Source organism: Lipotes vexillifer, unplaced genomic scaffold, assembly GCF_000442215.2.
Source record: "Lipotes vexillifer unplaced genomic scaffold, Lipotes_vexillifer_v1.1 scaffold419, whole genome shotgun sequence".
Lineage (NCBI taxonomy): Eukaryota > Metazoa > Chordata > Mammalia > Artiodactyla > Lipotidae > Lipotes > Lipotes vexillifer.
In genome coordinates, this window is record NW_006786333.1 from 1,183,255 (window position 1) to 1,209,938 (window position 26,684).

At 35.6% G+C, this 26,684-nt stretch overlaps 1 protein-coding gene across 2 annotated transcripts in view; it reads left to right on the plus strand.

Annotated features, from left to right (window-relative positions):
• ZZZ3 (zinc finger ZZ-type containing 3) overlaps window positions 1-26,684 on the plus strand; it is a 102,066-nt gene that overhangs the window by 33,983 nt on the left and 41,399 nt on the right. Inside the window, exons 2-4 of one of the 2 annotated variants that reach the window (XM_007458719.1) lie at window positions 7,223-7,356; window positions 8,965-9,118; window positions 14,139-15,694. In XM_007458719.1, coding sequence (XP_007458781.1) covers window positions 14,190-15,694 — 1,505 coding nt within the window. In that variant the 5' untranslated portion in view covers window positions 7,223-7,356; window positions 8,965-9,118; window positions 14,139-14,189. Of the gene's footprint in view, window positions 1-7,222; window positions 7,357-8,964; window positions 9,119-14,138; window positions 15,695-26,684 lie in introns of those variants that run through there. The other variant, XM_007458718.1, reaches the window with a different exon arrangement.

A 26,684-nucleotide genomic window follows, 5' to 3' on the forward strand; every position in this document is an offset into this window, starting at 1 on the left:
TTCCCTAGTCTCTGGAAACCACCAGTGTATTTTCTATCTCTATGAATTTGACTACTTTAGTTACCTCATATAAGTGGAATCGTGTAGTATTTGTCCTTGGTTGCTTGTGCTTTTAGGCTCATATGTAAGAAACCATTGTCTAATCCAAGGTAACAAGGATTTATATTTATTTTTCTTCTAAGAATATTATAATTTTAGCTCCTACACATTGGTCTTTGATTCATTTTTAGTTAATTTTTGAATGTAATGCAAAAATAGGTGTCCAGCTTTCTCTTGCATGTGGATATTCCATTTTTGTTAGCACCATTTTTGGGGAAGATTATTTTTTCCCCCATTGATTTATCTTGGTTCCCTTGTTGGAATAATTATCTTTTAAATACAGAATCTACAGTTATACCACTTCTTTTTTTTTTTTTTAATTTATCTATTTATTTGGTTGTGTCGGGTCTTAGCTGCGGCATGTGGGATCTTTTGTTGTGGCATGTGGGCTTCTCTCTAGTTGTGGCACGCAGGCTCCAGAACGCGCGGGCTCTGTAGTTGCAGCACACAGGCTCTCTAGTTGAGGTTCGTGAGCTCAGTTGCCCCGCGGCACGTGGAATCTTAGTTCCCCGACCAAGGGTCGAACCCACGTCCCCTGCATTGGAAGGCGGATTCTTAACCACTGGACCACCAGGGAAGTCCCTCTTTGTTTCTTAATATTAATAATTTATATATTTTTTTCCTGATCAGTCTGGCAAGAGATTTATCAGTTTTATTGATGTTTGTTTTTCTGTTTTCAGTTTTCATTGATTTCTGTTCTTTATTATTCCCTTTCTTTTTTATATGGGTTATATTATTCTTTTTTCCCCTAGTTTCTTAAGGTGGAAGTTGATGTTGTTATGTTGAGTTCTTATTTCTTTTCTAATGTTTTCTGCTATAAATTTTCCTTTAAGTGCTGCTTTTGTTGCATCCCACAGATGCTAATATGTTGTTTTTATTTTCATTTAGTTACACTATTTTCTAATTTCTCCCTTCATTTCTCTTTCTTCTTTGACTCATGGGGTATTTAGAAACATGCTATTTATTTTGAGAGATTTCGGGATTTTGAGATATACTTTTAGTATTGATTTCTAATTTAATTCCATCATGGTTAATTTATATTACTTGAATATTTAAAAATTTATTGATTGTTATTCTTTCCAAGCAACTTTTTCCAAATAACTATTTTAAAACTGATTTTAGACCATTTACATTAGCTGTAGTTAAGTTTAAACCTACTACCTTGCTATTGTTTAAAATTTTTTCCTATATTGTCTTTGTTCTCTTTTCCCTCTATTCTGCCTTCTTTTGGATTTAGTATTTTTTTTATGTTTTATTTCTTTTGTTGGCTTATTAACTATCATCTTTTTTTTTTTTTTGCAAGTGATTGCTTTTAGGGTTCATAGTCTACATCTTTAACTTATCACAGAGTATCTAGAAATTATATTATACCACTTCACATGTAATATAAGAACCTTACAACATTGTATTGTTGTAAGGTTGTTGTTATGCTATTATTACCTGGTTGTTGTGCTATTATGACCTTCCTGGTTGTTGTGCTATTATTACCTTTTACTTCTGTGCATGTTATAAACTTCTCAGTATATTGGTATTATTTTGTTTTAAAGAGTCAATTATCTTCTTTTTTAATAAATTTATTTATTTATTCATTTTTGGCTGCATTGAGTCTTTGTTGCTGCGTGCAGGCTTTCTCTAGTTGCGGTGGCTTCTCTTGTTGCGGAGCACAGGCTCTAGGCGTGCAGGCTTCAGTAGTTGTGGTGCATGGGCTTAGTTGCTCCGAGGCATGCGGGATCTTCCGGGCCCAGGGCTCGAACCCGTGTCCCCGGCATTGGCAGGGGATTCTTAACCACTGCACCACCTGGGAAGTCCCAGTTATCTTTTAAAGAGATATAACAACTAAGGGGAAAACTCTTTTAGATTTACCCTCATTTTCCATTTCTGGTGCTTTTCATTCATTTGGTTAGATCCAGAGTTCCAACCAGTATCTTTTTTCTTCTGCCTGAAGAACTTCTTTTAACATTTTTTTTGGGTGGGTGGGGGCTGCGCCACACAGCATGCAGGATCTTAGTTCCCTAACCAGAGATCGAACCCATGTCCCATGCAGTGGAAGCGCAGAGTCTTAACCACTGGACCGCCAGGGAAGTCCCCTAACATTTCCTATAGTTTATTTCTGTTGGAGATGGCCTCTTCCAACATTTACCATTTGAAATCATCTTTATTTCAACTTAGAGAACGTATCTTTCAAAAACTATTGAATTATCAGTTGATAGTTTCTTTCAGTATGAATATAAATTTCACTGTCTTGTGTCTTGTGTTGTTTCTAGTGAATAGTCTGCTTTCAGTCTTCTTCTTCCCGTGTATATAATGTGTCATTTTTCTCTGTCTGCTTTTAAGATATTCTTTTTTTTTTTTTAACTTATTTAAAGCAATTTGCTTATGATGTGCTGTGGTTTTCTTCATGTTTCTTGTGCTTGGGGTTTAGTCCCTGTGATCTGTGTGTTTATAATTTCCGTCAAATTTGAAAAATTTGGGGCCATTACTTTTTCAGACATTTTTTTCTGCTTCTTTTGTGCACTCCAGTTACCCATCTACTAGGCCGCTTGACGTTGTCTCACAGCTCATTTATGCTTTTTTTAATCAGTGTTGTTTGTCTCTTTGCTTTATTTTGTAGTTTCTGTTGCTATGCTTTCATGTTCATTGACATTTTCTTTGCAGTATCTAATCTGCTGTTTATCCCAACCAGCATTTTTCATTACTAGAAGAATCAATTTTTAAAAATATCTTTCATATCTGTACCTAACATGCCTAACCTTTCCATTTATCTTTCTGAATGTATTAACAACAGTTATAATAACTGATTTAATGTTCCTGCCTAGTAAATCTTTCATGTATGTGTCTTTTCTTATTGATTGATTTTCTCATTATATGTAGTATCTTCCTGTTTCTTAGCATGTCTGGTAAGTTTTTATTGGATGCCAGGCATTGTCAATTTTACGTTGTTTGGTGCTAGACGTTTTTGTATTCCTATAAATATTTTTAAGTTTTGTTCTGGGATACAGTTAAGTTCCTTGCAAATGGATTTATTCTTTTGGGGCTTGCTTTTAATCTTTGTTAGGTGGGACTAGAGCAATCTTTAGTCTAGAGCTCATTTTGTCCCACTACTGAGGCAATGCCCTCCTGAGCACTGTACTTGATGTCTTATGAATTATGAGTTTTTCTACTCTAGCTGATAGGTATACAAACTATTCCTGGCCCTGTGTGAGCCACGGGCAGTGGTATACTAGAGCTTGTGAGGGCCAGTTTTCAAAATATCGGGAAGTTTGTGAGCTGGCTTAATTCTTAATAGAATTAAATTATATACACTTAACAGTTAAATCAGTTATATTAAGAATAAAGGTGATAAATACTCAAAACTCATTACTTGCAAGTTATATTATTACTTACTACTATTTTGATGCTTTAGTGGTAATTTATTATATCACTATTTTAGAAATATTCTGTAATGTTTAATGTGTTATCATGTATCTCTTCCCATCTTTGCACTCAGTGTTATTCCTTGATAGCTTGAAATTGGCCATGGGTAGGAGTATTCACACCAGAGTCATTGGTAACCCTGCAAACCAGGAACTATAAACCACCAACTGCCCTTGGTTGTTACACATTTTCTAGCATACCCCTGGCTATGGGTAAGAGTGGTTTTCCAGGCCTTGGATACACTGCATATACTGATCAGTGCTCAGCTCAAGACTTGAGGAGGATCTCTGCAGATCTCCTGAGGTCTTACTTGCTCTCTCTGAAGCTGCCTCCTCTCTGGTACAAGTGTTCTGGGAGCCTTAAGCTACTTGGGTCTCCCCAGACTCTGTGCTTCATTTTCTTAAATCAGGGAGACTGCTTTGCCTGGGATCACCCTCCTCACTCTGAAGCTTGGAAACTCTCCAAGCAGGAAGCTGGGGCTTTGCTTTATTTGTTTCTTCTCTTTCATCGATCACTCTCCTATATTGTCTGGTTTCCAGTGTCTGAAAAACATTTTCATATATTTTGCCCAGATTTTTAGTTGTTTCGGATAGGAACGTAAATCTCATCTCTGTTACCCTATCTTGGCCAAAAGCGGAAGTCCCTTGGAAGGGTTTTAGATAAGAGAGTGACAGAAATGTGCGCTTTAGACCCCACTGCAGGCCATGCAATTTGTAAGGGACAAGACTTAAAGTAGAGGGACCAATTACAAGTCATGTGGGTTAGTTCAAGTGAGAAGTGATGAAGGCCTAATGTTAGTCATGGATGACACTAGAGAGGTGGGGAACGATTTGAGAAACGTGTATGGGGAAGCATCTAGTTCAGGGTTTGTAAAAGGATGGGTCATGAGCCATTTACATCTCAGTCACCTGTAGTGTGTTTGATAAAAATGAGGATTCTGTGTCCTGCCCCACCTTTATTGAATCTGAATTTCTAAGGATGAGGTTTAAAAATTTGTATTTTAAATAAGTCCCTAGGGTAATGCTTACAAACACTAAAGTTTCAGAAGAAAGTGATGGAATTTTTTTTTTCAAAGGGTGAGCCTCATCTTTGGGGGATCCCTACATTGGAATGACCTGAAGTGGTTAATATAAAGATTTATGTGTGCATGTCCAGAACTGCTGAATCTGAATTTCTGGGGCAGTTAGTTCCAGGAATTTCTTAGGCACACTAAAGTTTGCCTGCTTTGCAGGTATAATCTCACTGAACTTCATAGTAACCCTGAGATGTAGTCGGCAGGTATTATGTCTCCTGTTTTGTAGGTGAAGAAATGAAACGCAGAAGTGCAAAGTGGTTTTCTCTTGGTCAAACAGTTATTATTGATGGTGGGTAGAGAATCATATTTCCTTCTCCTTCCACCAAGTCTGATGCTCTTTCTATTTCCTTTCTGTTGGCTATGAAATAGGCTTATCTCTGAAATCTGTAGGAGGCATCCAAGACAATGCATCTGTGGTTACAAACAATTTAGGGAGCCAGGAAAGTGTGATCTTCTTGGTCATACTTTGTACCAAGTGAAAATTCGGTTCAGCTCTCTATAGCAAGTAACTGTGATAAACTTAATTGTCTAGGAAAAGTATTTCTGTCTTTGACCATTATCTTAATGCTTTTTACAACCAGCTTTGAATGTCCCTCTGTTTTCTTTTAAAATCACTTAAAGCCATAGTGTAGTGCAGTACATGTGTTCAGTATTTTTCTTATAACAACTGAAGAATTGGGTGTGAAATATGAATCTATATTATAACCTTTGTTCTGAGTTTTTATCCCCAAGGTCTTATAAAACTAAAAAAAAAGAATTCAGTGTCTTATAATTTAGATTGCATTTAGCTTGAATGTCACTGTTTTACTTTTATAGTATGTTGTGTGGCTTATAACTTTGCTATATTAGTAGAACTGATACATTTTCTAGTGAGATTTTCTGTAGTCTTTTGAAGTGATTTCATATGTGCCATGAATCTGAGATCCGTAATCTGTTTAACACAGTAGTACTAGTGTTAGACTGCAAATGGTAGGAAAAATAATTCTTTTCAGTCAAGATTGGTTTCTGGATTTGCTTTTGGAATTCTTGAATAGTCAATGAATTTTGTTAGTACGTGAAAACAAGCAAAGCTCTGTGGCAAAGAATAAATAAGGCCTTAGGAATGGGATTTAAATGGTTTGTTTTCTATTTCGTATGCGTTTCAAAAGACAAAGTAGCTAAGTTTTTTAAACTTCTGGAAGTAAGTTACATATTTAAATAGTTCAAATTTTAAAATTATTGTAGCTTGTCACAATTCTAAGTAGCTTTTCTGCTCCAGAAAGCATATAGTATTTGTGCAGAATCTTAAATATGAAATGTATAGTGAATGAAATGAAGACTGCTATGTAGGGAATATAAGAAGAGTTTTGACTATTTTAACTCCTTGCTTGTTACAAGAGAATTTATATCAACTTTTAAATTTAGGAATACCTAGATCTGTATTAATTTTTTATGGCATTTCCTAAAGTCTTTTTTAACATTTGAAAACAAATGAGGTAATGCACTGGCAGTCCAGTGGTTAGGACTCTGCTTCCACTGCAGGGGACCCAGGTTCAATCCCTGGTCGGGGAACTAGGATCCCACAAGACGTGTGGAGTGGCGGGGGAAAAAAAAAGAAAACAAATATTAGGAATGAAGTGTTTGAGGATAGATATTAGTATTTCTTAATCGCTGTCTATTGTTTTTTTTTCCTCCAATTAAAACAATTTAAATCTAATATTATGTTAGTTTTCTACTGTATTTTAGTAAAACTTTTCACTGAGAACATCTGTCAGGTTGACAACTCCAGTAACAAATTTTATCCACAAAACAGATGTAAGGCTATCTGCATTTTCTGTGTAGATTTTGGAATTTGGAATGGTACACCATGCTGAATCATTTTAGAATGCCATTGATAGATTTCTTTGACATATATATGACTTTCTTTAGCTTTTTTTTCCAATAATAAATGGGTAGAAATGACTTAAAGTTTTATATAATGCTTTTCATTATCATTGTAAGCACATTGATGTATTTCTCAGACTTGTAACCTACAACCATGTGTATGTTTTTAAGAAGCTTACTTTTTTTTTAAGGAACGTTTGTACAGCTGTATCTTGATTTGATTCTTCACTTATTTTGTCACATTTATTTTCTATTTATATTCAAAATAACATGGTCAAATTAGTCACAGAGGGATAATCTAACCAAGACAAAAATGTTACTTTAAAAGACATAGAATGTTTTAAAGTCACATTTAGGGGAAAGTCATGATCTTTTTTACTGCATTCTTAAGCTTCTAGATTTATTCCCTAATATTGTTATAAAACACAAAAAAGTACTTTTCTATTAATGTCTGAGAAATTACAGATATATCTGTATGTCTACATTGGTAGTCAGAAAAGGAATCTAAGGAGCTCTAAAACTTGTAAGAATTTTAATATAGAATTAAATTTGAAATATTTTATGTGGGTACTGTGAGAAGCATTTGTAAGAGTGTTAACAAATCATCTCAGTCTGCTAAAAAATAACATATTTCGTAGCTAAATATAAGGAATTATTTGTGAAATTTATTAGAAAATGCAGTGTGTGATGTGTTAAGAAATATCAGTTTTATCCACAAATCTGTAAACAGTAACACATCCATAGTGACTATATTGTGGTTTCCCTTCACAGATATCAAGTTGTGCTAGTACAACCATATAAATAAGTAATACCTGAAGTCTCAGTGTAACATGGACATTAACAGTGATGACAGATAAATGCAGACGCTTGGGAATCAAATACTAGGCGAAACACTTTTAAAAAAGGTAAGAAAAAATGTAATCTTAATTAAGGCCAAGCAGGCTTTAGTTAGTAGAAGTAATTGAAGTTTCCTTTTCACTGTATTAGGCCTTTAAGAAGCCTAATCTGCCTAATCATCTGCATGATCCTGTTTATCTTAATACTGGTAGGACTCAGCTGTAAGTATCAGTTCTTCTGTGAAAATAACTGTTGCAGATCTCCTTGCCTGGCAAATATCACAATGGATGATGTTTCAACAGCAAACCCTACCCAAATAGGATAGTAACGTGACTGATTGGAACTTGATAGAGCGCTGGAATGGGCGTGCCAGCGGATACTCAGAGACACATCCTAAACTGTGGATCCTCTTTGGCTCTGTTGTTTGCTACCATCTCCATACACCATACAGTGTAATGCTTTACCATGTTTGTGAAAGGATTTCAGGGTGGAGTACAAAGGCGTTGGCAATTCGAATGTTATAAGAAGAGTGAAGTTTCAAGTCAAGGGTTATTTTTTTGTAGGACCATTTTTCACTGTGCACCCTCCTCATGTTAATTTAGAATATTTTTTAATGTAGTATTAAATAATTTTATTTAGACAATTTTCCTACCTTGTGCTTTTCAAGAATTTAGAAGACATATCTAGGAGAGGTTGCATCTATAGATATTAGATATTAGCCTTGTTGCCCTCTTGCTGACTTAAACTGTAATCTATTTTTTCTAGGCAGTAAATCTAGTTTACAAAGCTTGATATTGCATCAGTTTTTATTTTTAAACATTTTTTACATTAGTTTTTAAGTTGCAATCTTTTACCAAAAATAGTGTCACTTCTAGAATATCTAGTTTTATGTTTATAATAAAGTGACAATTTCCATCATGAACATCGTTAGTCTTTTTCCTGGTGTTCCTCCTTGTTTTTGGATGGGCACTCATAGTAACCCATTTATCCAGATTCTCTGAAAAGGATATAATAATACATTATTTTAAAGTGAAACTGTAATTAACCAGACTGTCCAAGAAATGGATTATAATTAGATTAATTAAAATATCTGGCCAACTGGGTACTAAAGCCAGAAAATCCTTATTGTTTTTGTTTTTGTTGAAAATCCATATGCCAAAAATAATAGAAATTTCCCTTTATAAAAAATTTCCCTTTGTAAAGTCTTGGAGCACTTTATATAACCAAAGTTATAATGTATATATATTGCAGAAGACTTGGTTGATTCTTTGTTGTACATAATCTAAATTAATTTTGTTGTTCAGTTCCTAGTTTTAAATACCTGAAAGCCAAACTTTGGGAAGGCCTCTAGAATAAGAGTAAGAGATTATAAATTCCATATGAGAAATCTTCTTATCAAGGCCAGTCTTTGGGTCACCTCAAAACAATATTGCCTTCGACTCTAGAAAAGAACTGAGTTACATTTTGACTCAAAATAATACTGAGTTGTTGTAAAGATTTAGTATATTTCAAGCTCTTTTTGGTTTGTTTTTGTTGGTTTCTAAAAATCCTTTTCCAGTTTCTTGATATCTCTGAGGCTACAAAGTTAACAAGAATTACCAAAGATGTTACTAAAATATTTTAGCATAAGTTAATTTGATTCTTTAATTCTTTTTTTTATTATTTTATTTTTAAAGAAAGGAATTTAGGAAGTTCTAGTATTCTCCATGGCTGAAGCTGAGAGTCTGAAACCATGATGCTTAAGCTCTATTCTAGATCATAGCTCCAACTCCTTCAGGATATAAGGAAAAGAGATAATATTTCCACAATGATAGATCTTTGGTTATACAGGTAAGTTATTTAGTTTTGTAGTAGTGAAGACAACTATAGTCTGTTTGTTTGCCTGTAATTAAGGAGAGGAGGCTTGTTATTTTTCTATACTTCCTTCGGTGCGTGGAAAATTGTGCAGTCTGGGTAGCTGTTCATAGGAGCGCAGAGCTATAGGGAATGGCGTAGGGATGATATATTTTTCCAACAGGGGATAAATGAAGTGACTTAAAGTACATTGGAATCTCTAGAGCATTATACCTTTCTTTGACACTCTAGGTATTTTTGATTCAAGGGTAGTATGAAATTCCTTGACTTCTCTTTCTCCCCACTTGTCTTTTTAAGTGTGTATTCATTCAGCTCTCTCTATATCTGTGTCTCTCTGCCTACCCCCTCGCCCCTCTCTGAATGGGGAAGAAAGAAGAGATGCCTTTAAACAAGGGATCAAGGTAGTATGTAATAGAGTTCCCAGGGTTCAAAGAGACTGATATTAAGAAGCTTAAGTTGAGTTACATAGATAGGCCCCCAGGTCTCACTCTCCTTCTTTTAACCTTACAGATACTTTTGACATTATAGATAATAGTGGTAATTGCTCAGTGAAGAAATTTGTCTTAAAAGAATTGTATGACAAGGATAGTCCCTAAACCATTATTAAACAGTTCCTGTTTATGTTCTAGACAAATAGAAAAAGAATCATTGGTAACACTTCCCAATTGCTCTTGTTCTTTTTGCCTTTCACTTTGGTTTGTCTACATGGTATCATGACCAGTTCCTAAAAATTGTTCACTTAATAAAACTAAATAAATATCAGCTAGAACATTGATGTTAATGAAGGATTGCCAGTCCTTCAATTCCCAAAATAAACCATACTACTTCAGTAATTATAGTGGAAAAAGAGCTTACAGGCAGTGTCTTTGAAATATCTTTTGAGATTTCTAAAGTAAAGGTGATAGATAGCTGGAGTAGTGTTTCATTAGGTGGACCATTTTACTTTCAGTCACTGAAACAGTGATACAGATGTGATCACAGGGGCTGGAAATTTATGATCTGAAACATAGCTGATACTGTTTCAGAGAGCGTTTCAGAATCCTATAATTATATTTGAGAATCCTATAATTAGATCCTACAAGTAGATTCAAATTTAGGAGAGGGTAGTTCAACAGTAAATAAATGGGTGAGACATATGGAATTATAGGTAGGATTTGGGCCTTAATGTGAATGGACAGGGTAAAATTTGGTTGAGTCTCCTTCTGAGATATGTCCTGCAATAGAATGCAAACTCACGAAGGTGGGGAAGAGAGGAATTCTAGTGATTGATTATATTCTCTTCCCTCTATTGTAGAAAATGCCATATTCATTAGTTTGTGGGTAACATAGGAAAAACGTCATTCTAGTTGCTAGATTGGGTTTTGCCCATGTGAATCTGTTAGCTAACAGTTTCCCTTAATTCTAAAACTAGAGTGATTGATTGAATTACCAGTTTTAGTTGGATGCTGGCTAATGTTTAAACCATGTTAACTATTTACTTAACTAGCAGGGGTATTTTCTGAGATACTTTGTTTGTAAATGACTTTTTTTCTCTTCCTTTAGCAACTTAATTTTTGGCTGGAATATAATTTTGTACTCCAAACCTCTTCACTAAATTTCTTTAGTAACTCTTGTGTTATGCAGCTAAAATGAGGAAGACAACTGCTTTAGTCTATAATACTTTACAAAGCATGGCAAAACAATGTTGAGACTTGGTTGAGATAATTGGAACATTGTTAGTCTCTTTTTGGTAATTGAATTTTGCACTCAGTTTATCAGATAACTACAGAAAATATGTGTCTTTATAAATGCTTATTCAAAATTAGAAAAGATAATGAAGAAAAAGGTTAGAACAGGAAAAAAAATCATTAGAAGGAAGTGTGGAAATTTCACTTAACTCTAATCTTCAGAATTTTAACCAATTTAATACCTTAAGTATATGTAATATGTTAATTTCAGGCAAGAGATTTTTATAGTCCTCTATTTGGTACTTCCTTAGCCAAAGGGATAATGGTTTTATTTATAAATTTTTTATTATTAGGATCGAATAAAGAATTAAAGGATATGTTATAAATGGTCTAATTTAGTTTGAAACTTGATATATTTTAATACACTACTGTCTGGATGCAGTGGTCTAAGGCACTGCTTCTCAAACCCTAATAGACATTTAATGACCTGGGAATCAGATTAATTGGAAGGTCTAAGGCAGGGCCTGGTATTCTGCATTTGTAACAAGCTTCCAGTAGATGTCCATGGTGCTAGTTCTCAGGCTACACTTTTTTTTTTAAACTTTTATACTTTACTTTAAGGACAGTAAATATGAGTCACCAAATTTCTGTACAAAATATCCTATTGGTTTCTTTATTATTATTATTTTACTTTTTATTGGAGTATAGTCTATTTACAATGTTGTGTTAGTTTCAGGTGTTCAGGCCACACTTTGAGTTGCAAGAGTTTGAGGTACCACAGGGGTTCTTATCACAAAACAGTTTTATTTAAAATATGGCCCAATAGCATAGGGTTTGAGAACTCTAAAACTTGGACTTCATTGTAGTTGTGAACGGAATAAAAAGATTTTTAGGGAGCAAAAGAAATGAAAAAAGTTTTAATATTTCATGTTGATCAGTGTTTTCATTGATCACTGGAATGGTGCAGAAATAAAACAGACCCTCATTATAGGTGGTGTTTTATAATGATATATATACATATTCTTTGTTAGTAGTTTTGGGTACTACTAGTAATAGGATTATTTCATTAATAATGATAAGGCAGAAACTTTGCTCTCATTTGGATTGGTGTGGAGAGAAAAGGGCTAGGAATGCCTGTTACCAGAATCATTTGAAGTTTATATGCCCTTGATTGGCATCATATTTTTAAAAATAAAGATAAACAGTTTTTTTGTGTGTGTTTATAAAATGTTACTATTGCCAATATTATTTTTGAACCATAAATCACGAATATAATCAAATTGGCATTAAAGATATTTGCATTAGGTTTTATAAGTAAAGTTTATAAAATTAACTTATGTTTTCTTTGTTATATTTACATAGGTATTTAATATTTAAAAATCTGTAATCTTCAAATTTGAAGGCTTCAGATTTGGGTACATGAAACAAATACATTGATTTTAATATTTTTTAGTTTGTGCTCTTTTGGAACATCATTTGAAGTTTAACTTAAAGTTTTGTAATTAAAAGTGGATATTTATGGGTCATTCACTGTTTATTACCTGTGAATAAAAATAGACTGTAATCTTGATAAGACGATTTTAACAGAAGAGAATTATACATCAGGTCTGACTAATGAGTCCCAAAAGAGTAAAAGTTTACTTTGGAAAGCATTATTTTTAAGTTCTGATCAGTGTTCCATACTTACTGTTCGTGTGATTGCTATGGAATTGTCTAGGAAGAATTTTCACACTTTAATCCCAGGGCTGATTTTGTGAGTCTTGTAAGGTTTAGAAAAATTGTTAATTAAAAACTTAGAAGTATGCCATACTCTGAAACAAAACTAAATTCAACTGACTCACATATTTTACAGGATACTTCTTCACTTTATTCATTTTGTCAGCAGGCAGGAGCAAGAAGGCAGTTTCTTCTTTTTGTATGTGATACCGTGTTGCTGTATCTTCTGTAGCTCTTAATAACCTTTCCAACTGTTAGATACTTCTAAGTTGAGGCAAAGGAGAGATTGTATTTGATTTGTGGGGAGAGGGGTAGAATGGCATTTGGAGGGTTATAGGAGAGTGAGCTTGTGGGAAAGCTGGCAGAAGGGATGAGGGAAGAGGTTCCTGTGCAGCTTTGTACTACAGCCATTACTGGCCTCTTTTCTCTGTCCATCCTGCACCCCATTTGAAGTCAGGCAGTGAAGTGGCAAAGTACCTTTTGAACGCTAAATAGAGGAGGAGCAGAAGAATGGAGATGTGAAGTTTTAACAGCTCCTTTAATTCTGCTTGTTGGGAGAACCTTGGAAAATAATCACTGAATCACTCAGTTTATACAAATGGATCAATCAGGGCAGTTTTCAGTTTCCCTCTCATTTGTATTATAGAAGCACCAAAGCATCCACACCAGAAAGCCTGCTCATCTCCTCAACATGCATTAATACTGTGGCATACACATATACTCAGGAGTTCAAAGAAGGAAAGGATGGGGTTATATGTGTATTCCTGATTTCTTAAATGTAATATTTGTTTGGCAGTGTACTTTTTTCCCTTTTTCTTCTATCCTCTTTAGAATACTTCCTTTCACTTGCTAATTTGTGACTCTACTTCTAGAGACTAGGGTGGCTTGGCTTTGCTCTGTATTGCTCTTAGCAAGTATAAGCTACGGTTGTGATTTCTGTTCATCTGCTTAGTTATAAAAAATTCTACTGCAACCAAAATTTTTTGGATGCCACGTAGTTTGTTATCAAAGAATTTGACCTGAAACTCATTTTAGTAAGAGTGAATTAAAAAGAGCAGAGCCTGTCTTTTTACCTCCCGGAAGTGTTTTGAGAAAACATGAGAAGTGATTGGGATAGTTTATATGATAGCTGCTATATAAATTCAAGATTATTATTTTAATAACCAAGATGAAGTCCTGTCTTTGAGAGAGCTCTTTCTGGGCCCTTTGCCCCTGTATATCTGAGAGGTGGATACATAGTGAGGAAGGTTAAGAGCATGGAATCTAGAGCCCTGCCCAGCAGTTTACTAGCTGTGTGAATTTGGACAGATTACTTAAACTGTATGTGCCTCAATCTCCTCATTTATGAAGTAGGAATGATAATAAGCACTTATTCTAATTGTTGTTAGACTTAAGTGAATTAACATATGTAAAGCATATAGAACGATTCCTGGAATGTATTAAGTGCCATATAATTGTTAGCTAATATTATCACTTTTGGAAATGTTAATAAAATAATTATATCACAAAATTTAATATGGCTATACATGGATTAAAAAGTTATAGCTATATACTTTTGTTTTAGGTGTATTAACTATTACCTTTTTCTCATTATTTTGTTTACGTTTTTGAAGGTTTCCCAATGAGTGGATCATGATGACCGTATTGTAGGGACTTGCCATAGTATGGCTGCTTCCCGATCTACTCGTGTTACAAGATCAACAGTGGGGTTAAACGGCTTGGATGAATCTTTTTGTGGTAGAACTTTAAGGAATCGTAGCATTGCTCATCCTGAAGAAATCTCTTCTCATTCTCAAGTACGATCAAGATCACCAAAGAAGAGACCAGAGCCTGTGCAGATTCAGAAAGGAAATAATAATGGAAGAACTACTGATATAAAACAGCAGAGTACTCGAGAGTCATGGGTAAGCCCTAGGAAAAGAGGACTTCCTTCTTCAGAAAAAGATAACGTAGAAAGGCAGTCTGTAGAAAATTGTGAAAGAAGGCAAACAGAACCTGTTTCACCAGTTTTAAAAAGAATTAAGCGTTGTCTTAGATCTGAAGCACCAAACAGTTCAGAAGAAGATTCACCTATAAAATCAGACAAGGAGTCAGTAGAACAGAGGAGTACAGTAGTGGACAATGATGCAGATTTTCAAGGGACTAAACGAGCTTGTCGATGTCTTATACTGGATGATTGTGAGAAAAGGGAAATTAAAAAGGTGAATGTCAGTGAGGAAGGGCCACTTAATTCTACAGTAGTTGAAGAAATCACGGGCTATTTGGCTGTCAATGGTGTTGATGACAGTGATTCAGCTGTTGTAAACTGTGATGACTGTCAGTCCGATGGGAACACTAAACAAAATAGCACTGGTTCCTATGTGTTGCAGGAGAAATCAGTAGCTGAAAATGGGGATTCGGATACCCACACTTCAATGTTCCTTGGTAGTAGGAAGGAGGACAGTTATATAGACCATAACGTGCCTTGCACAAATTCAGAAGTGCAGGTCAAGTTGGAGGACCACAAAATAGTAACTGCCTGCCTGCCTGTGGAACATGTTAATCAGCTGACTACTGAGCCAGCTACAGGCCCCTTTTCTGAAATTCATTCATCTTTAAGGGATTCTGAGGAGGAAGTAGATGTGGTGGGAGATAGCAGTGCCTCAAAAGAGCAGTGTAATGAAAACACCAATAACGCCCTGGACACAAGTCTTGAGAGTATGCCAGTCTCCAGAGAACCAGAACCATCTTCTGTTCTAGACTGTATTTCGGCTCAAATGATGTCTTTATCAGAACCTCAAGAACATCGGTATACTCTGAGAACTTCACCCCGGAGGGCAGCCCCTACCAGAGGTAGTCCCACTAAAAACAGTTCTCCTTGCAGAGAAAATGGACAACTTGAGGAGAATAATCTTAATCCCAGTGAAACAAATGCACCTGTTAGTGATAATATAAGTCAGTCTGTCACAAATCCCGATGAAATTTCTCACAATGAAAAAGGCATATGTTGTGACTCTGAAAATTATGGGAGTGAAGGACTAAGTAAGCCATCCTCAGAGGCAAGACTCAATATTGGACATTTGCCATCTGCCAAAGAGAGTGCCAATCCGCACATTACAGAAGAGGAAGATGATGATCCTGATGTTTATTACTTTGAATCAGATCATGTGGCACTGAAACACAACAAAGAGTATGTGTAAATATGGTAACCATGAATTCTGCTTTGTTTATTATTCCCCAAGTTTTCATTTATTCATAATGTCTATAGCATTTTTATTACAGCTAAAAGTAATGCTTTAGCTGAAATTTTGGGTTTAACACAATGATATTCTCAACTCTTAAAAAAAAATTTTCCAAAAAAAAGACTAACATCCAGCTTTATTAGCCTTCTCAGTGGCAATATGGTTTTCTAGTTTTAAGATTTCACACATCTCAAATTAGAAAAGACATGTGGAAACATGGTTGATGGTGTTTTTATTTTTTAATAAGTTTTATATTATTTGAGTTAATTTATAAAATAGAAACATCTTCAGTTATCACAATACACTTTGATTTATAGTTGTAGAGCTTTATGGAGTATATATGGTGTCCACATAATGTAGAACAATTAATGAGTGAATAAACATCATCCAAATAAGGGAAATCTGGCAGGCTACAAATCTACATTTATCTTAGTTACTTACATCTAATTTCCAATTAAAACTTTTGATTTAAACAATGTGCTTTATGCATCATCTTTGACTTTTGTGATGTAGAGAAGTAGATATTACTGTTAATACTGTGACAGCTAGTTGTATGTTGTAATTAGCTTATTAGCAAGAGTTAAGTCTGCTCTATAGTTTACATAAAGCATTTGAGACAGATTTCTTATTTTTCCTGATTCTAAATTATAAGGGGAGACTGTATCTTAAAATACTATCTGTTCTCAACCTTTGTGATAAAGGTACTTTTTAAAATAAAGAATTCCGTGTCCAGATTTATCACGATTTTGCTTAGATTTTCTTTACAGTACTCTGGGCAATAACAAATGAATTGGAGCTATGTCTAAATCGTGAAAGGAACTGTTAACAAAAGTGCTTATCATAAATATCATGATCAGCAATAGTAAAAGATAGCCTTAATCACGTTTACTTTTACAGAGTAGGCTTTTGAATAAATTATCACAATCAGATTATATAAACTGTGTAAAAATACTTAATTTGAGGAACATTTTTAATGTTTTTGTTGTGGCAGCTGTCAGATCCTGCTATATATTGGATGAAAGTGTCAAATCCTGCTTGTAGAATATAATAATCTTTTGCCACGCATTATAAATAGTTTAGATTTGTACATGATAACATGGTGACCTTTTAGCATAGGTCTCTTTTCTGAACATTTTCTTCTGTTTTCCTTATAAACAGCATTTTAATATTGTATTTCATAGATCATTTTATCTGAGCATTTTACTTATTTTGTGGAACTGTTAGCATTTTCATGTATTTGAAATGTTTGAAGTCCAGTTTGAGATGAAAAACAATTTATAAATGAAGTTTTTTCAATTTGAGATAAATTGAGTTCTTACCATTAGTATCATGTATCAGTTTTCAAAAGTAGAGTTTTTTTCCTGCAGGCACTAGGAAGCAGAGCATGTGTCTTGGGGGAAATACCGAAAAGTCTGGAAGTATGCATATTTACAAAATGATACTCTATTCTATTCTTTGCTTTTTATTGTTTCTTTGGCAAAAGAGGTACTCTCTTATTAAGGGTTAACTGGTTATTAATCATGGAAAATATTTTCCCATTAGTACATTATGTTACTTTTTTGTTAAGAGCTCTTCTGGTGATTCTGAAGAATGATGTTCCTATACAATGATTCTCTAAAGATAGTGGCCATAACATTTGAAGAGTGAGGTGCATATTCCTAAACCTTTGAGAATGAGAACAATAGTTTCATGGGTTCCTTAGGATATACAGAGTACTTTGGAATTTGGATGATAGTTGCTTTATTAGGACAGTGTTCTCAAGTTAAATTAGTACCTTGTTGGGTGACTTTGGGCAACAGAACTGATTCCTTCTTGCTTTTTTGCTTTTTCCCAATCTTTTGAAAATAGCACCTTTGACCCTTCACTTTTAACTTTTTTTTCCCCCAAAGGAAGCAGATCAGCAGAAGTGGGATGGAGAGGGAGCATCTTGATTAGCATCTTGGTTAAAGATAATTTAAGAAAAATTGGGATGAGGTGTTTGATCATACCACATGTAATCTCTTTCACTAAAATCACTGTTCCTATCCAGAATCAGGAGATGGTTAGAGAAAATGTGTGACTCTTTTTACCCAAATTGTCATTGTTGAAAATAGCATCATGATACCTGTCTAGTGCTTTTAATTCTCAAATAAATTTCTGGCAGTTGGAAAATGTTAAAAGGTACTTTGGGGAAAGAAAGGAAGAAAAAAAAAAAAGACACTTGGGATAGATGGATTATTGTCCCCCTGCACACACAGATCTCCACCACTGGGGCTTCCCTGGTGGCGTAGTGGTTGAGAATCTGCCTGCTAATGCAGGGGACGTGGGTTCGAGCCCTGGTCTGGGAGGATCCCACATGCCGCGGAGCAACTAGGCCCGTGAGCCACAACTGCTGAGCCTGCGCGTCTGGAGCCTGTGCTCCGCAACAAGAGAGGCCGCAATAGTGAGAGGCCCATGCACCGCCATGAAGAGTGGCCCCTGCTTGCTACAACTAGAGAAAGCCCTCACACAGAAACAAAGACCCAACACAGAAAAAATAAATGAATTTAAAAAAAGAAAGAAAGAAAAAAAAGATCTCCACCACTAGGGAATGAGTACTTCCTGATGGACAGTTTAGAAAATATATTATGAATAGAAGACACTGAGTGTGACGTAGCTCTTTGTCTGGAGCCCGGAGGCCATAGCTCTTTGTTCCAGTTCCAGTTCTTTGAATTAACATTAATTAATCAGCAACCTTCTATCCTAGCATTCATCCTATAATTTATCCATCTTGTTTGCAGGGATATCATATGCAAGGTCATCTAATCACTTGTAAATGTTTGAAAAGATATTGTATGTCCAGTCCTAGACTTAGACCCGATTCATGGTAATTAGGCCATAGGCCAGAGAAATGAGCCTACAGATGTTTTGGGTGCTTGCCCTGTTTCCTCTCTAGATACCATCCCTCTTCTCCAGCATATAAACCCATAGGTGCTTTTATGTATTTATTTATCCAAATGGAGAACTCCACTGTGATCAAGGGACTAAAGAATATCTTCTTCTCTGGTGTGATTCCAGCTGTGGAGTATTTTACTAGAATATGCCTTCTTAAAGATTAGAGGGTGGGGGGCTTCCCTGGTGGCGCAGTGCTTGAGAGTCCGCCTGCCGATGCAGTAGACGCGGGGTCGTGCCCCGTTTCGGGAGGATCCCACATGCCGCGGAGCGGCTGGGCCCGTGAGCCATGGCCGCTGGGCCTGCGCGTCCGGAGCCTGTGCTCCGCAAATTGGAGAGGCCACGACAGTGAGAGGCCCGCATAACGCAAAAAAAAAAAAAAAAAAAGAAAGAAAGATTAGAGGGGGGGGAATCAAAAAGAAATATACTTCAGCTCAAGACACTCTCATCTTCAAGGTTGATAGAGTCTGTTAAAGTGGTAGATAATACCTAATGACTCTCTTTTTGGCCTAAATAGCTGGACTAACTGAGATCATGTGCTTAACTGTGGATTGCTCTTTCTGTTTGAGAATGGACCTTTTGCTGATTTTGAATCAGAGACACTGAAAGTGACCTCTAAATTTTGAAGTTCTGGTTCTAGGGAGAGAAGATATGGAAGATTTCAGGTCCTGAGATTTAATGTTCAGAGCTTTCCTTCCAATTCACAAGGCAGTCACTGGAAAATAAATTTTCAAATAAAAATGTGATTTGGTCAGTTGCCTCTGAATTCTCATTGTACGAGAATACTTAAATAAATTTGTACTTGAAGGGTCTTGGATAGCTTCATGAAAGCTTTTATGAACAGATAGAGGGTGGAAAGTCAGATTTAGGGTTTCTAGATTTTTGAGGTCTTACAAATGATTTAACTCATTGATAATATTGCTAATGTTGATATTGATTTGTAAGTTTCTAGATAATGAAAGCATAAGAGTAAGATAGTTATTGCTCATCTAAGAGTGTTGCTCATGTAGTGTTCAGGTAAAAATCTTGTTTTCAAATCATATTAAGGAATATTACAAGAATTGTAGTTTCAAACTTGATTCTCTGAAAACATTAATGTACTAAATAATTATATGTCCTTCTGTTGCACAATGCTTATGAGGAATCGTTTGATACTTCATCAGTTCAGAAGCTACATAGGAGAATCGTCATCAGTTCTTCTAGATTCACTACTTCCTATGGGACTACTTTTATGGTTTGTCAAGGTAGTTTCTTTCAAAGGGCCAGAAAACTCCAAGACTAGGGATGGATTTTGCTTAGAAAGCACTAGAGTTGAAATCCGGCCCTGGATAAAATAATTTTACATTTGTACTGTGTTTCATAATTTACAAAGTAATTTCATCTAGTTTCTCATTTGACACCCACAACTACTTGGAAATAGAAAGCATAGGTGGCAGTATATAGTCCCTGTTTCCTAACTCATAATCAAGATTTTTAGGTTATTTACTTAAAGTATGATGAATTCTGGGTAGAAATGGGGTTAGAACTTCTGTCTTTCAATTGATAGTGATTTATTCCGTGGACTTTTGGGATTTCTAGGTTGAGGACTCTAATGGAGCAGATCTTGGATACCCAGTTTTCAAAATTTGTTAGCCCAAGTTTAAGCTCTGTAATTGTAATCATAATTATTTGGTTTTATCTGTCAGAGAATCAGCCTTATAGGTAAGTAACCTGTTTATTGAATGAAATACTTTCATGTTCATTTTTTTTAAAATAAATTTTATTTATTTATTTTTGGCTGCGTTGGGTCTTCGTTGCTGTGTGCCGGTTTTATCTAGTTGCGGCAAGTCGGGGCTTCCCTTCGTTGCGGTCCACAAGCTTCTCATTGTGGTGGCTTCACTCGTTGCAGAGCGCGGGCGCTAGGCGCATGGGGCTTCAGTAGTCGTGGCTTGTGGGCTCTAGAGCGCAGGCTCAGTAGTTGTGGTGCACAGGCTTAGTTACTCCACGGCATGTGGGATCTTCCCGGACCAGGGCTCGAACCCGTGTCCCCTGCATCGGCAGGCGAATTCTTAACCACTGCGCCACCAGGGAAGCCCGTGTTCATTGTTCTGAAGAACATTTTGTTAGTGTGTCTGTGAAGGATAACTCCCATGTACAGTAAACTGGGGAAATAAAATTACAGCTACAACTTGACTTTACATAGAGGATTTGGATAATGTGCAAAAAATACTTTATGGAGGGTAGTTTAGAATGCAATTAGGTATATTAAAGTCAAAAGTTACTAGGGAAAACTCATGGGAAAACACTGTGGAATACAAGAGCCAGATTGGCCCCAGTAGTTTGACACAAAGATTAATGGGAGGAGGGAAATAAGTGTCCTAAGTATAAAATTTTGGGTTGAAGTGGAGTAAGCCATTGACTAGTCAAAATATTCAGTGAATTCTTTGTTTTTTCCTTTGAATACCAACATCTTTTATTTCAACTAATTTCAGTGGTTTCCAAAAGTAACTATCTGCCTGTGATTGAACTATATTTTTACTCGAGTGTAATTTAATCTGTTCTTTTTGATTTAGGGTCATCTTTGCTGGCAGAGGTTATGTGGTGATACTTTTTCTGGCATCACTGCCAGAAGGTCTGTTTTCACCTGTGTTAAATGATTTGGGCTTCTCCGCTTTTTATGCTCTTAGAATGTGGCTTCTAAGTTCTCTGGCTTCTTATGATTTTCTTTTTAATTTTTGTTGACTTTCATTAGTCACTTGTGCTGTGATGGTACTTAGCTTCTAATAACTCAGCCTTCCTTTCTAATTGCTTTCAGTTTTCTTTCAACTTGGAAACCAAGAATAACCAAACTTGTAAGAATTGTCTCATGATTTTTAAGAGATGCACTGAGAAATTTCTTTTTGAATTAGTAAATGAGCATTAGTTCATGAAATATTTTTTTTTTAATTGTGGGTTTTCTTGTTTGCTTCCTCTCTGATTTGGAGGCTGTGTCTTATGTAATCTAAATTTTGAATAAACAATAGTTGTTTCTTTATACATGGCAGTAAATACTCATTAGAAATAAAACCCATCTAAAATAATTATCATTTATTTGAGACTGATTGAAGCTTAGCCTTTAGTTGCAGGAGCTTTATTTCTGTAAATTTTTATAGTAGGCTAAAAATGTTGTATTTTTACATATTAGTAGCCTATACCATGTATACTGTTTCTGTGATGATGCACGTCATCAGGTATTATAATGTACAGTAATAAGTGGGAAGATCTGTCTGTGACCGTTCTACTCCCCCCCACCCTCCTCCCTTCCTCTCTCTTTCTTTAGTGGAATCTCTACCACATTTCCTTTGCATTATTATGGAAAGCTGCTTCTACTTGTCTCTTTAATTTCTGATTTTAACAGAGGGACATTTGTAAAGTGATGAGAGGAGACTGAGTAATTTGTTCAGGGTTCTCTCTCAGTAGACAGAATTCTCTGTAGTGTGTTACAATTTTATTTTCACATTATCTAGTAATATTTGTGTGGTAGACATTGTAAATATGTTGTTGACTGTCTGGATTTTGTTCTTTCTTTAAAAAGTGTTGAAATTTGATCTGACAGGCAGTTAATTTACTTGATAATAAGCTTGGTCTTAATAAGGCTTATACTTTTAGCTCTGTTAGGGGGAAGTCCAGAGTAGCCTGTGCTCTAGATCTAGTTTAGCCTCACTTCTATGCCATGGCCTTTCTGGTGTCTCTTTTAAAAAGGTCTTTACTCTGGCTAGTTGAAACCCTAATGACTCTAGCTAGCCTCATGAGAATACTGGTAGTTACTCTTTGCTTGGTCCTGTGGAATCTCATGTTTTATATGTGCAGTTTTGTGTTCATGCCAAAGACTCTAGGTTTCTGTGTTCCATCCTTTTCTGTTTCGCTGCTTCTTTGGTGCTCTGTCCCACAAATTCCAGCTGCTTCAGCTTGCCCAAACTCTGTTTTCTGTCTCTCTGCTCATCCAGACCCCTTCTTATTTCATGATACCGATGGTACTTCTATGTAGAAAGTGAGTGTGATCCTAGGGCTTAGCTCATTTGTTTGCCCTGTCTCACAGGTCATAGTTCTGCTCTGCCTGTTGTCCATTGTCTGACAGTAATTGTTTCTATATTTTCTCCAGTTTTCTAGTTATGTATAGCAGGAGGGTATTCAGTGTTAGCTACTCTGTCGTAACTGGAAGCGAAAATCTCTGATTTAATTTTAATATACATTAGGTGTGTTTTCTTCTCATGACACTCACGCCCAGCCTACGGTTTGGCCATTTGGAAATGATTTTTTGTTGATGCTCCTGTGACAGTGAGGGCTAGTTTTTTGTTTTTGTTTTTTTAAAAAATATTTATTTATTTATTTGGCTGCACCGGGTCTTAGTTGTGGCATGCAGACTCTGAGTTGCGGCATGCATGTAGGATCTAGTTCCAACCAGGGATCGAACCCGGGCCCCCTGCATTGGGAGTGTGGAGTCTTAGCCACTGGACCACCAGGGAAGTCCCTAGTTTTTAGTTATACCTTAAAAATCAGTTTAAGTGACTTCTTTTGCTAAGAAGCTTCAGTCAGAGAAATTGGAATAATAACAATTTGAAGAATGAAGGTAAAAAGAAACTTGACATTGTTTTAGTTGTGTTGATGAGGTATTGTTATGGTTGAAGCAGAAGTAAAAAATTGGGTTACTGGTTGATATATACTTCAGGAGGAGGGTAAAAGAGAAAGTGACATACAAGAAGATATGAAACATTGTTTACTAGGTTTAGAATGGTAGCCATAAATGATTAAGGAGTAATGTAATGTATCTGGATTTTAGTTAGCTCTTTTTCTTAGACCCTTCAGATCTTTTTGCTGGACCAAACTTTCTGTATTATATTTTCAGGAAGCCATGATGAATGTTCCCTTTTTACGACAATCAGTTTAATCCAGTTTCTTGTATATATTTTTTTCTTAAATAAAATTAAATGTAGAGTATTATGCAGAAATCTATTTTGCCTGGTACCGTAATTTTTATCATTTGTATTAAGTTGAAAATTTTTGGCTGAACTCTTTCTTTCTTTGCTACTTTTCACTTGTCTCACATTATCTTTCCCCATAATTTTAAAATGTACTTTTATCATGTTTTAAATAATAGGTCTCAGAATATAAAAGCATAAGATTATTTTGCTCTGCTTAAACTTTAGTTAGAGAGCAAGGGTCATGCTAAAAGTTTATTGGCAATGAGGGTAGGAAGTGGGAGTGAAAAAGATTACAATCAAAACCTAAAGTATCTTCTTAATAAACACTTCAAAACATATATATGGGTGTGAAGAGTCAGGTTAAAGGCAACAAATATAACATTTTCTGTCAAAATTAGCCTGTGCCTTTTTTAAGGCACCAATCATGAGTAGATAATGTTTGTGTTTTTCTTTTTATTTACTTATTTTTTCTTTTTGGCTGCACCACACAGCATGCAGCGTCTTAGCTCCCCAACCAGGGCTGGAACCTGGGCCCCCTACAGTGGAAGCACGGAGTCTTAACCACTGGACTGCCTGGGAATTCCCAGTGTTTGTGTTTTTAAAATGCTAACTCGTTTAATTGTAGAATCTCAATATTTAAAAAATTTTATTTGTAAATTATTTTCAGAGGTTGGACTAGATTTGAGGAGTGTTCCAGTCCCCTTCCATTACTGTTCTAAACTGGTACTATGGAGGTGGGTAAATGTCTTTAACTTCTATGGTTGTCAGTTTTCTCATCTATAAAGTTGACATGATTTGATTTCTGTAATTCTAATTATTGTTTCATATATGTCTGCCTATCTGTCTATCCATATATATGATTTTGAATTCTCTTTGTCTGCTCTTCCCTTTACTTTTGGCCCTGCTCAGGCTTCAGTTGTTTACTTTCTTTGTATTTTGCATGCTCTCTGGGCATTTTCACTGCTGTGAAATTGCCATCTTATATACTGATGGATTTCCAAATTTATATGTCCAGTCAGATTATTCTTGAACTTTGGACCGTTTATAAGATATCTCCATTTACATGTCTCACAGTAACTCAGTGGAACATGTCTAAAGTTGAACTCATCGTTGCTTCCTCCATACACAGCCAATAAACAACACCATCTTTTTACTTAGTTGGTAGGGTCTTTCATTTGACCAGTCTAGAAAAACGTTCTCCTATTTTTCTTCAGTTACTTCTTCACCATACCCTCCTCTCCCACCAATGTTGATTCAACTTTCTTTCTTTATTATTAATGTCACTTTCTTAAATTAATCTTAAATTAATGCCACTATCTTCTCCTTTCTAGATTATTGGAAATGGTTCCTCAGTTGCTTTCTGTGATGAGAGTGTATTGTTTCCCCCATGGATTCCTGTATTGTAGCTGGCATAAATGTCTTTAAAATAAAACCTATTCTTTTTTTTTTTTTATAAAGAAGATGTTGGGGGTAGGAGTTTATTTATTTATTTTTGCTGTGTTGGGTCTTCGTTTCTGTGCGAGGGCTTTCTCTAGTTGTGGCAAGCGGAGGCCACTCTTCATCACGGTGCGCGGGCCTTTCACTATCACGGCCTCTCTTGTTGCAGAGCACAGGCTCCAGACACGCAGGCTCAGTAGTTGTGGCTCACGGGCCTAGTTGCTCTGTGGCATGTGGGATCCTCCCAGACAAGGGCTCGAACCTGTGTCCCCTGAATTAGCAGGCAGATTCTCAACCACTGCGCCACCAGGGAAGCCCCAAAACCTATTCTTTAAAATGAATTACTGCATGATTTTAAAATATTCTCCTTTACTTTCTGCCTCTCACTCTATATTTGAAACAGATTAAGCCTTTAGTTCCTTGATGATTATATTCTTTCACTCTAGAATTTCTCATATGCCAAACTGCTTGCTCTAGTCCACTCTTACCCCCTTTCTCTGGTTACCTTCCTTTCCCTGTCTGCAAAGGGAGAAGGCTGTCACAGTTTAGATATCATATTCTCTGTGAGATCTTTCATATCTTCCCATGACTGATTAATTACTCCTTGTGTTCTCTGTCATAGCAAATTGTAATTTCCTGTAAACATGTACCATACAGTGAACCTCAAGCTCTTTGAGGTATCCATGCCTTACTAGTCGGTTGATGTATCATCATTGATATGTCAAGCCTTATCCTGCTTTGAAAATGTCAGAAAAATTTGGTATGCTTTTCATGCTAGAAATTTTTTTATACCATTAATTTGACTTTTAAGATTCTGAATTTATGGAGTTAGTATTAGTGACGATTTCCCCTTTTTTTACTTAAAAAAATCTAGACTTTAAATTTTCAAAAGAAAAAAATGAATAACCTGCATAATCATTCACATAGTTCACTAAACTCAGGAACTGAGAAGAGATAATGGCAGGGGGTGGGGAGATAAAAGGGTGTGTCTCATGATCAGGGATGGTTGTCTGAACTCAGTACCTGGTTAAAATAATATTTTTACATGGTCACATAAAAAAGTAAGCTCAGTTGTTAATACCAGACCCAAAGAGAGGAAGTCATTGTATTATAAAACAAATTTACAAGTTTGGTATGATCAGAATGTTTTATATGGCTTCAGATATAATTTTACAATCCAGAGTTTTGCCAGCAGCCTTTAGAAAGCATATGGAATGATAAGAATTTGCTTGAGGTTGTCTTTATTGAATTGAAGGACTTGAAAGAAAATGTGTGTCCCTGTCTATGTATGTGTGTCTGTCCTGTTATTTAAAGATTTTCATCAGAGGTTATTATCCACCTTTCTCTGTACAAACTCATAATTTTGAGTAGATACTAGAAATAATTAAATATGACAAGACATATCCTGTGCCTTTGAAGTTACTGTGAAATGATCAGATACCCTAACAGATTTGTAGTTTGCTTATATTTGAGGTGTGTTGCCTGTTAGAGTATTAGCTTATAACTAGAAATTACTAGCTTGTCGCAATTATTTGAAACTTTAATTTATTTGCAATTCCAGAATAGAAGGTGAACTTTTTAGATGTTACAGAGGATTGTTTCTTAGAGTGCGTAATCTAAAACTCTTGAGTAGGGAAAATACGTGAATCTT